The sequence below is a fragment of the Octodon degus genome, unplaced genomic scaffold, assembly GCF_000260255.1.
Source record: "Octodon degus isolate 3935 unplaced genomic scaffold, OctDeg1.0 scaffold00220, whole genome shotgun sequence".
NCBI classification, from domain to species: Eukaryota; Metazoa; Chordata; class Mammalia; order Rodentia; family Octodontidae; genus Octodon; species Octodon degus.
The window spans coordinates 3555292-3567679 of NW_004524796.1; the positions used below are offsets into that span (position 1 = coordinate 3555292).

General features: G+C 36.5%; 1 protein-coding gene across 2 annotated transcripts in view; it reads right to left on the reverse strand.

Moving 5' to 3' along the window:
* The window catches only part of LOC101569829 (putative methyltransferase NSUN6), a 27555-nt gene extending 19700 nt beyond the window's left edge, over positions 1–7855 (reverse strand). For both annotated transcript variants that reach the window (XM_023705444.1, XM_023705445.1), the window contains exons 1-3: positions 7378–7855; positions 4233–4388; positions 1513–1592 (exon numbers count right to left, since the gene is read on the reverse strand). In XM_023705444.1, coding sequence (XP_023561212.1) covers positions 1513–1592; positions 4233–4388; positions 7378–7452 — 311 coding nt within the window. In that variant the 5' untranslated portion in view covers positions 7453–7855. The remainder of the gene's footprint in view (positions 1–1512; positions 1593–4232; positions 4389–7377) is intronic.
* Positions 7856–12388: the final 4533 nt, after the last annotated feature.

The following is a 12388-nucleotide window of genomic DNA, read 5'->3' on the forward strand; positions in this document are numbered from 1 at the left end:
TTCCTGGTACGGTAGAAGAGTACAAGAGATTTTTTTATTTTTTTTTTTTGGCAGAACCAGGGGTTGAACTCAGGCCCTTGCACTTGCCAGGCAAGCGCTTATTCTACTGAGCTATCTCCCCAGCCCCACAAGAGAAGTTTTAGAGCTGATGTAAATGCTCTGTATCTTAGGTTCCTGATCATGGTTAACCGAACAACCCTTCCTTGGCAAAACTCAACAAACGACACTGAAGAGCTCTTCATTTCAGAGTATACAAACCTCACCATACATAAACTAATAGAAAAAGCCTACAAAATCAATGATTTAATTACGAGAATAATACAAGCATATGCTAAAAAAAAAGTTAGCCTCAAGTATCACGTGACTTATCCCCCTTCGCTCAATTCAACCTCCTCACAGTTAACCGCTATTAATAGCTGGGTACATTTAGCTTCTAAACTTTTTCTGTATATAAATATAAATTAATATGTAGTTGCGCTTTAATGCAAAAGAATTATAATTATCCTAAGTACAGTAATTTGTTTTTGACACTGAACCAGTCATGAACATATTAATTGTACATATAATTATCTCTTATTCATAAAGTCCATGGAATACTGCATATATGGATACACCATAATAAAATCATTTTGCTGCTGCTGACTACTACAGGTTTAACAACATGAGCATTTTTATATTTATTATAATATCTTAAGTTTAAAAATTTTACAGCATAATTAGGACCTTTAAAATGTTCTTGGGGGCCAGCTAGATAGGTCAGCAGACTAAAGCACCTGCTTAGACAAGCTTAGGTAAGCGCAGGGACTGGTTTGATCCCTGGCACCACATGCTGTGCCAGCCCCACCCCCAGGGCAGACTGAGCCAGCCACAGAGTCTGAGCGTGGTGGCTCATGCCTGTAATCACAATGCTGGGGAGGCTGAAAGCAGGAGGGTTGCCACAAGTCCAAGCTGTGTGGTGAGACCTTGAAACAATGAAATACATTAAAAATGATAAATAAATAAATAAAATGCTCCTTGGGTACAAAACTCCTATTAACATATGAAGGCATATTTTTTTATTTTCAAATATAAGGCTTACCAATAGATAAATCAGTAGAACTGTGCCTGGTATACTGTAATTTAACATACCTGATGAATTAACAAAAGTTTATGAACTTCAGCTATGAAAGCAGGAAATGTGTTCCCTTGCAGTTTTACTGTGCCTCAAAAAAGATTTAATTTAACATTGAAATCTTGTAAGAAAATCAAATAACTATGAAATAAACCTTTTCACAAATGGAAAAAATACTAACCACTACATTATTTAGGCCTAAAATGTATTACACTCAAGGTCCTCGGGCCCATTCCTTGTCTTCTCCAATAGTATTTTCCACAACAAAGTGTTAAATCTGCACTTATGAATCTGTTTATGAGGCAACAGATGAATTCAGTACTATTACTAAACATTAAAAAAAATCCTGTAATACATTTTTATTAAGGAAAACATAATTTTAAAATTCAGAGGTCACAAACCTAGGTCCAATCACAGGAATAAGTAAGACATCTGGAAGGTCAGGATGCTGAAGAACAGGAACACTTAATCCATTAAACTGCTGTTAAAAATAAACATATAGAATTATAAAGCATTCAGTATTTTTGATAAATTTCACATTAGAGAATTTGTCAGTGTTACTATCTACCACAACAGGAAGCTTGGTCTGAGCAATTTCATTTTATCCCATAGAAAGTAAAAAACCAAAATATCTCAAAATTTTCTTTGATTCTGAGGTGTTATGGTTTGTATCTAAAATGTTCCCCAATAGTCTCTTGTGTTCAGAGGTGGTAGTGGGTAAGAAGACAAAGATCACTTGTTGCTTTTGCTGCTTCTGCCACCTTCAAGTGCTGCCCTGTGCCATGCCACCTTGCCTTGGAGCCAGTGGATTGTGGACTGAATCCATACAAACTATGAGCTAAACGAACCTTTTGCATTCTAACTTTGGCTGTTGGGTATTTTTGTCCCAGCAAAGATAGAAAAGAAGACACCCATCAACACTGTAGGAAGTTTTTTGTTTGTTTTCACCACAGCCATGCCAGCATTTGTTATTTTTTTTATTTCTTGATGATAACATTTTTTTCTGGCTTAAGGTGGACTCTTAGTACTGTTTTAATTTGCATTTTTTTAGTTGTTAGGAACATTGAACATTTTTTTCATGCATTTGTGGGCTATATGCACTTACTTTCTCTGAGAAGCGTCTGTTCATTTCACTTGCCCTTTTCTTGACTGGCTCTTTTATTTTATTAAGGGGTCAAAGAGAGTATCAGCAAAAGAAGGGAGATCAATAGACTTAAGATGCATGTGAACATTATATATGTCATAAACATAAGATTAATAACATCAACAACCAAAATGGGGAGATTTAGAGGAGGGAGGAAGGGAGTGAAAGGCATCAAATTGTATTTATTACGTACAAGTACACACACTCCCCAAGATGAACATACGCTGCATGTATAGCAAACACAGACTAATAAGTTTCTTTTGTGTGGATATATGTCTATTTCTTTTTGTTAGATCTATAGGACTAGAACTGCAGGGCTGCCCAATTTTGTTTAACCGTTTAGGAAATTACCAAACTGTTTTCCAAAGAGATCATACTATTTTGCATTAAAAAACAGAAGGTATGAAGGTTCTAGCTTCTTTCTGTCCTTGCCAAACAAATGAAAAGTCTAATATTTCATTTTTAATACATGATCCCGAGACTGGGCATGGTGGTGCACACCTGTAATCCCAGTTCTTGGGAGGCTGTAAATAAGCAGATCACTACAAGTCTGTAGACTCTTCCCTAAAATTAAAAAAAAAAAAAAAAAAAGTGATCCCAACAAATCTGAGGAAAAAGCATGTAATACTATACCAGTTGGGATATTTCTTTAGGACATACACTAAACTTTGGACATGGAGAAGCAAAGATTTATTGCCTAATACTCTCTCAAATTTCCTTCCCTACTAAATTAAGGAACTGCTCTACCAGTCTCCTACACAGTGCCCATGACGCAGGCTTTCCTGTCAAATCTTAACCTTTGGAAAGGAACTAAGAGCCCAGAGTGACTCACCACCCAGTGTGACTCATTCACTAACTTGGACCCTAGTTCATGAGATTTTATATCCCTGTCAAATTGGTATACCAGAATACCCAAGTTCTATAAGTAATTTACTAGACAGGAAAATCTGGACCTGCACACCTTCAATTGCTCTCTGCAGTTTGTAAATAGATTTTATTTTTTTTTTCCATAATTTTATTGAGAGACAAATAGCAATGAGACAGTTTCAAATCAAATTGGTAGGTCAGTTTCAATAATTAACACATTGCATACTCTCTTCCTAGAGGTTATTTGCTGTACAAGGTGCAGACATGAAATCCTATTTACAAACACTATTAGAACAAATCCCTCTATTCATTAAGAGAATGTAACTATATATCTATCCTAACCATTTTGAATACACAGATACAAAATGGACATTCATCTGTATACCCTTTTTTGTTTAGTTCCATCATTTGAATATTATAGGTGTGTTAACTCAGCAAAAAATTCTAAAAGTGTCCAGTAGTCCATAATAGTATTGGGTGTTCCACTTCACTGGCAGTGTCAGAAATTGTTGACCTGAGTCCCTTACAGCTCAACATAACAGCACGGCTTTACTTCTTATATTGTTTTTATACTTTTCTGCTGGATGGTTAAGACCAAGATAAAGCAAGACCTATGCAACAAGAGTTGTAGCTTTTGGATCTGATAAAGTCAGTCAAATCTGTAAGTAGATTTTAAAACAAATTATTTATGTTGTTCTATTTCCTAATTTTATTGAAGATAACAAGGTGCTTTAATATCTACCTTCTAATTACTCATCTAAAAATATAACTGCACAAGAGCTCATAAGTATCTTCCTTACCAGACACTATATGAGTTGCCCTCATCATTATGTTCTGATTATGAATTAACAGGTTCAGAATGACCCCTTCATGTACACTGTAATGAAAAACAAGACTAAGAAGACTCAGAAATTTATCCTAAAACTTCATACATTTAGAAGTTCTTGCTTCAAGTTCTAGCATTATCACTAAGTAACCCTGAAAAATAAAATATTTATGATTCTCAATTTCTTCATTTATAAAATTAGAATACATGATTTATAGAATTTTACTGAAGTAGAACTAAGGCTGTAGAAGCCTAGTTGAACATAGGAAAAGATTTACACAAACCTTCTGAAATTCATCAAGCAGCAGAGTTTTCACATGCTGAACTGTGGCTAAATGTGTGTTCACTCTAACAGTTGTGAATGATGGAGGATGTGACAGGCGATTTAACAGAGTTTCAAACTTGTTTTCTGCTTCTTCTTTGCCTGATCCAGATACAACCTGAAATGAAAAGAACACGTTAATGCTTTTCTTTCATCATACAAATTGAAAATAAGCAACAGAAGATGGCTATACATTTGTTCCATCTAATGAAACACCTGTTCAGCTCCAGCTCAAGTTGGAGTTCTCATTTCTGTGTTAGTTAACATTAAGGAAATGGTAATACTTCACAGGATTCTTGAACTCAACTGTGGTAACAAATACCTACCTCTATGTCTGACTATGCCTGGTTGATAGAAAAATACTGCCTCAAATCCAAAGCATTAATAGTTTGAAAATCTTAATATGTACTACATTTACTCATGTAATTTCAAGATTTCATTCTACTTATTTTTACATGTTAACTATTCACAGCAATTCTATAGAACTAGTCACAAATTGTAGCATACTTATTAGGAGCCATTTCAAACACCAACATTTGAAGGAGTTTTTCTTTTTCTTTTTTTTTTTTTTTTGCTGCTCAGGATGCATTCTGGGCAGGTCTGGTTTGGCTTGAGGATGAGAGGATAAACCACAGCATCCTGAGCCTGATTGCTTTGTTTCAGCAGGTATTTAAACACCTGAGCTAATGGGCAGGTCCCCTAAAATACCAACACTTGAAACATAATATTCATATATCAACATTTTAACGTATTTTTTTTTAAAATGTAACAAATACAGATGGTCCATAAAAAGCTAAGTAGCGAACACCTGTCAGAAATGAAGGTATAAAGACTCAAACAACCAGCTTCCCATATAACTAACTGGAACTTTTTTTTTTTTTTTTTAGGACAGTCTTGCTTTGTAGCGCAGGTTGCCCTCAAACTTCCAGTGATTCTCCTACCTCACCCTTCAGAGAGCTGGGATTACAGGCACTTGCCACCACATCTAGCTCAACCATGCATTTTCAACTTAGGGAATTACACCTTGCTTTACAGAATCACAGAATCTGAAAAACATTCAACCGTGGTTGTTATATTGCACATTGCTGTCTTTAATGTAGTTGCTCAGATTACTGCTCTCAATGAGGCATAGTCAGGCATGGTGTTAGGTATTTATACACCACTTATCAGCCTACTAAATGACCAGTTTGTACATATTTATTTTCTTAAGTTTTAGCTAATACTAACTATTCCTTTCCATGCTTTTTCACAAAGGGGTGGCTTTCCTTTTTGTAAAGTCATACAGTTTATGGATTTGAAAAAGAGTGGAAGTCAAAGAAAGACATCTAGATCATTTATAAAACAATGTGCATCATGTAAATACGATAGAGAATGGGAATGGTGGTGTGCGCCTGTAATCCCAGCTCTTGGGAAGCTGAACACAGGTGGATCACTACGAGACGGATCTATGGAGTGAGACCCTGTACTAAATAAAAAAAAAAAAAAAAAAAAGAAAAAAAAAAGAAAAAAGAAGAAAAGAAAACCTCATGAAGCAGGGCACAGTAGTGAAAGCCTATAAATCCTTATGAGGCTACATCAGTATCCTGAGTTAAAGGCCAAACTGGCTGGCCTACAGAGCAAGTTGAAGACGAGCCCAGACTACACTGTGGTCCTTGAGGGATTTTTGTTTTTTGTTTTTGTTTGGTTTTTTTTTTTGGTGGAACTGGGGATTGAACTCAGGTCCTTGTGCTAGCCAAGCAAGTGCTTAGTCTACTGAGCCATCTCCCCGGCCCCTCCAGACTACACTGTGAGTGTTTCTCAAAAAAATCAGTCTTTTGAAGGTATCAGCTAATGCTTTAAATTACTTTGACCAGTTTTATATGCTAATATCTGTAATCTGAGAATTTACATTAGACAGCAGTGTACAATATAACAACCACCAATAAATCTTTCATCTTGTTTTTTTTTTTTTAAGTGTATCATTTCTATTGTCTACCCAACAAATTTGACGGTAACATATGTAATATAAATTCTGTACCATTTTTACTGTCTCATGGTGCTTTGTTTTTGTCTTTGTTCTTGTTTTTCTTTCGTCTTTAAAGTTAAAAATTAAAAAAAAAAAAAAAAAGAAATGCAAATTTCCCAAAAATGATGTAAGCAAATGCTGAATGTAGAAATAGAATCTAAAAGTCCTGGCTTGAAAAATATATTAAAAAATTGAGTACCATTTAATAAATACCTTGGCATAAAAGGACTGAGAAACCAAAGCTTCAGGGAAAACAAAGTTGTCTAGAGACAGCTTTGTGAAGTGGAATGGAACACAAGTTTTACAACCAAAGAGAATCAGCACTCAAAAAGGACTTCTGTGATTGGCACTGAAAAAAACAAAACAAACAAACAAAAAAAAACCCACCACATTTTGAAGACTTGTGTGGCCAAAAGTGTTCAAGTCACTTTCACTTAAATTTGACCGAAAAAAACAACTGTATTTTCAACCATCCTCAATTTTCACAGAAGAGGAAATCAAGGTTAAAAAAGAAATAATTTTACTCAAAGACCTGGAAGACAAATCAAGTGCTTATAATTCTAAATGTGAATTTCTTTTTCTTTACATCTTCGGGTTTCAAGTTACTTGATAACTATGCTGCTTTGGATCAGTTACGTGATTCTTGGGCCCTCACTTTTTTCAACGATTAGAATGAAAACTTGCACTACAAACGAACAGGACGATCAACAAGGAAGTGTGAAAACTGCTGGCAAAACATTTACAGAGGCACTCAACAAGTTACAGTTTTCTTTTCACCCCAATGCTGGAGCGAGCAATTTCCGTCAACGTGTGTATTTTATATACTGGGTATTAGTTAAGAACAGGGTTCTTCCCTCCATCCTTGAAACTCCTTCACTGTCATGCCCATTTTTCCGTCTTTCCTACTCCTAAATGTTAAAATGTCGGTTCTACCCACCACTCATCTCAGTGGGCATTTGTGTCTGTGAAAGGACAACTTGATTTTGTACTCACATTCGGATAGACAAGCGGTAATAAACGAAGGCTGTAAACATTTCTTATCTATTTCTCTAGGACGTATATTTAAATATTCGCAAGCATTAAATATTTTTATCTGACCTACCTCTTTATTCACAAAGCCCTCTTTAAGATAGTTTTCAACTTCAGGTCTTAAAGATACTTTGGGAAAAATAGGCATTTTTTTTTCCTGTTGAGTTGTTCGAGAGGCTGAAAAGCGTAGGCTTTCTTTCCAAATTGCAGAGAGCAGTATCTTCACAATGAATAGCTGCCCTCAGTATCGAGACCACCAGGCGGCCAGAGAAATCGCGCCGGTCACGCCGAGCTAAGGACGAAAAGCGTGGAACCCTCCGTGGCTTCTCGAATTTTGCCGAATTACAACTTCCTCGCCCCAACACACCAGGCTCTGGCCCTCTGAGGGTCCTCAAGGAAACAGTAAACTGCAAAGCGGTGAAACGTTGCAGAAAGAAACAGAGAAGCAGCCTAGTGTTTGGCTCTTTGGTTAACTGAACACCACCGGGAAAGCACGTCATCAACAGCAATATCTCCAAGGTTCCTCTCTTCTTTCCAAACCCGCGCCCCCAACTGTTCGGCGGAAAGTCGCTTCCGTTATACGTCATTTCCGGCGCCTTTGACACACCCCTTTACTCCTTGGCAACCAATCAGCAGTCGCGAGTCGCCGCTACCAGAGGGGAAGACAACTGCTATCCCGAGTGAAGCGTCCAATTTGCACACTTTCAGGTGTCTTCCACCTAGAGGGTGAAGTAGGTTAGGTTAGTGGTTTTTTTCCGGAATCGGGAATTGAACTCAGGCCCTTGGGCTTACCAGGGAAACGCTTATTCCACTGAGCCATCTCCCCGGCCCCAGTTAGAGGTGTTTTAATATGCCTGAATGCTTGGGGAAATTTAAAACCCACAGGGTATTTCTAAGCCTGCGTGCTACTTTGTATGACTGTTGGCCTACTTAGTGTAGTACACCCTTTCCATAATCTTTTTGTCAGATGTCATCTGTCCTGAGCAGGTGTGGGAAAAGAGTTGAAACGAAGACGTTACCTAAACAAAGTCATTCAGTCCTTTCATGATTGAACAAAGTAAAAGCCTTCCTGTCTCCTTGGCTTAGTTTTTTGTGTCTCACTTTGTTTTGTACTGCCCCAAGACCACTCACATGTAACTGTAGAAAGGTTTTTCGTAAGTTTATTTTCTCATTAATTTTCACATGGATTTTCATTCTAAGTATAATATCTCCTTTCTATGACAAAAAACGAACAAACAAAAAACTTCACCAATTTCTGTAGAAAATAACACAGCCATTATGTCACATATTCTGGAAGGTAGTTATTATTATGTTTTAGTAATTAGTAAACCAAAACTCCCAGAGTTGAAATAACTCCATGTTCTTACAGGTGGAAAAGCTAAAGATAATTTGGTTTCTAAAGCCAGTAGTCTTTCCATCATACCATATTTACCCAGTAAATAGATAGTATTTTTTTTGTGTGCAATGATCTGTATCTTATAATTGTTAAAAATTTGACTTTACCTTGATATAGGATTGCTAGAGTTCAAACTCCAGTTCTTGCAGCCTCAGGAGTATTATTAAAGTTCTACCTCATTTTCCTTCTCTGTTAGAGATAATAGAGACCTCAAAGTGTCATCAAAAAAGTAAATAAAGTAGGTCATATGCTTAGAAAAGTGCTGGAGTAAAGTCATCCCTCAATAAATGATAGATAGTAAGAATATATTATGAATGACTGTAGGATAGTAGAAGACAATTCAGGACAGAAAAACTAAACCCAAATTCTGGTATAGAAAGAGGTAATTTGTGTTTGTAGGGAAAGAAGACTTCAAGTGTTAAATGAGTTATTTGGAAATAAGTGTAAGAGCTTCTACTTTAGTGAATAGGATTATGGCAAAGGGAAGAGAATGTGGTAAGAAACAGCCATTTTTAAAGAGAAGATGACCTGGAAAATTCAACTTCTGCAAACAGGTAAATTTATTAGCCACCCTGACTTCCACTGAGCAAAAAATGAAAATCAGCAGGTCATAAGGACTACAGGTATTAATGATGAATGCACTGTGGTACTGTTGGGAAAACAATTATGGGAAAACAGGTCACACTGAGCCCTCAAGTGCAGAAGAGATGTTCATTCTGATTTTGACCAAAGTCACAGACTCAAGGCTATTTTGACCCAATAGATGTTTTGAAACTCAGAGTATGATAGGTCTTTTTTGTGAGTACAAAATAACATAAATTTTATCTACATACTCTCCCTGTCAGGGATGCAATATCTTCTTTTGTATCAATATATACATATATTTTCTTTTCTTTTTTTTTTTTTTTTTTTTGGCAGTACTGGGGATTGAATTTAGGACCTTGCGCTTGCCAGGCCAGCACTTAAGCCACTGAGCTATCTCCCCTCTAAAACAATATTTATCTCAACAGATATTTACTCAAAAAAATTATACTGATATTTTAGATCATACTGCAGAAGAGAATTTCCTGATGAGAAATCTGTCAATCCCAACTCCTCTGGAAACTGACAAAGTAGCCTAAACTAATAATGGGGATTATCTTAAAGATTGATGAGTTTTAAAAGGAAATTTTTTCATCCATAGTTCTAAAAAAAAAGTGACTTTTTTTTTTTTTTTTGGTGGAACTCGGGATTGAACTCAGGCCCTTGCACCTGCCAGAGAAGTGCTTATTCTACTGAGCCATCTCTCTGGTCCCCCAAAAAGTGACTTTAATCACTAGTTGGCAAGACACACTGCTGAACTCTCCCTCCAACCTATGCACAAAATGATTGAAGAAACTGAAGTCAGTTCCAGCTGCGACCAGTTCTTCCAAATATTACCTGTTTGTAATAGTTTCTAGAAATGAAATATAGACATAGTTTAAATTTTTGAAGTTCCCTGAATTGTTCAACGTTTTCCTTCCTTGAAATTTCAACATTTACACTTTTCTCAAATATTTTGTGAAATGGATATTTTACTGTATACATCTTCACTGAAGTTCTTTCTTTCTTCTCTCCATCCTTCCTTTTTTTTTTGGGCAGAACTAGGGATTGAAGTCAGGCCCTTGTGCAAGCACTTGTTCTTCTGAGCTATCTCCTGGCCCCAAGTTCTTTCAATTAACACAAGAAAATAAGCCCAATGATAGCATTATCTTTTTTTTTTTTTCTTCTTTTCTTTTTGATACAGGGTCTCACTGTGTAATTCAGGCTGGTCTTGAGCTTGCTATGTAGCACAGGCCAACCTTGAACTTGCAGCGTTCCTCCTGCCTCTGCCTCCGTTGAGATTACAGACCTCCTTGAGCCATCACAGCTGGCAGAAGTGAATTTTTTCTTATAGTAATAAGCTTGACTTATATTTTAGTAGCACAACTATATAGTAGCACAACTATATTGTTACCATTCATTTTTTTAATGGGGGCCAGTTTTTTAACTACTAAAAATTTTAAATCTTTAAATCTAGAAATAAACTTTTCAACATGAAAAACTACTGATCAATTGTGCATGCTTATATCTGGTAATCTAAACAATCTGAAGACAACAATTTGAAGACAACAATATGCAATATGACAACCACTGTTCAATTCCTATCTTATTAACTGAAATTCTTTATCGTTTTTAATTTTTAAAATTATTTTTATTCTTTAAATTTTTTTTAAAAAATCCAAAAAAGATGAGTTCAATTCCCAGTTCCTCAAAAAATAAATAAATAAAATAAAAAATAAAAGTCCAGAAAAGAAAAACTACTTATTGCATACAAAAGCAGTCCCATTTTTAACATTAGTGGATGTTAAGCGCAAATTAAAGGGCCAGACAAATAGCTTAGCAGATTAAAGAGCTTGCAGGCAGGTGCAGGGGCTGGGGTTCAATCCCTGGGTCTGCTGTGTGGGCACCGACCCCGCGGTGCGCTGAGACCGCAATTGAGACTGGGCATGGTGGAGCCAGCACCTGTAATCCCAGCTCTTGGGAGGCTGTAAACAGGCGGATCACTATGAGTCTGATCTAGTAATGAAACCCTGAACACCCTATAGATCCTTCCCTAAAACACACACACACACACACACACACACACACACACACACACACAAAGTAAATTAAAAATTTAATATTTCTCTAATGCAAAATTGAGGTATTCCAAAAGAGTAGAAGCAATAAAATAACAGTCCTCAAATATATGCGTTGCACTTACATAAAAGTGGAAGAACAATTCATGTTTACTATCACTAAAGTATTACTATGCCATCATAAAATTAGGAAATCTATATATTTTGCTTTAAAGGTCCGCCTTTTAAGACAAATACTTTGTTCTTTTCAGTATTTCTTAGAAATCTGAAAGCCAGAATGTCCAATAAAATAAGAGTATGTCTAATAACGGCAAAGGCTGTTACAGTATCTTTTAATAAGCTGACCAGAAATGTCCTTTTAAGCCTGTGTTTAAACAAATATAAAATGATTTATATTTATGGTCCAACTGATGGTCCTTACAATCAAGCATATTTGCATAGGCTTAGTTCATTCCCTCTAGTCTGTATTACAAAGTTGAAACTTGCCTTTAATATCTTACATTGGAGCACATTATCCTGTGTCTAAGTCTTAAAGGCTCTTTAAAATTTAGCACTGGTGGGAAATACATCACACACTGGTACAGGCAAGTATTTTGGTATGTTACTAGATTATGTTGGCCAGGGTTGAAATCCTACTGTCTAATTCACTGTTCCTTCAGTTAAGCTCTCGCCAAGGGAGAAGCTTCCTCTGTGTGTGTGTGTGTGTGTGTGTGTGTGTGTTGTGTATGTGTGTGTGGCTTAAGTGTTCTACCACTTGGCGCTTAAGTGCTTAGTTAAGTGCTCTATCACTCAGCTGACGCTTTTTGTTGTCTGTTACCTTTCAATTATTTAAACATAGATTTAAGATCCAGAAACTTACCTAATGTTTGGCCAAAGTGTGTGTGTGTGTATTTAATCTCCAACTTCGCAGCTACAGGTATTCATTCTCTGGCTCCTCTCCCGATCAATTCTATCCAGAATTAAGAATCGCGGCAGTGGGGCTGGGGAGGTAGCTCGGCGATCTAAACTCCTGCCTGGCAAGTGCAAGGACCGGGGTTCGATGCCCGGTA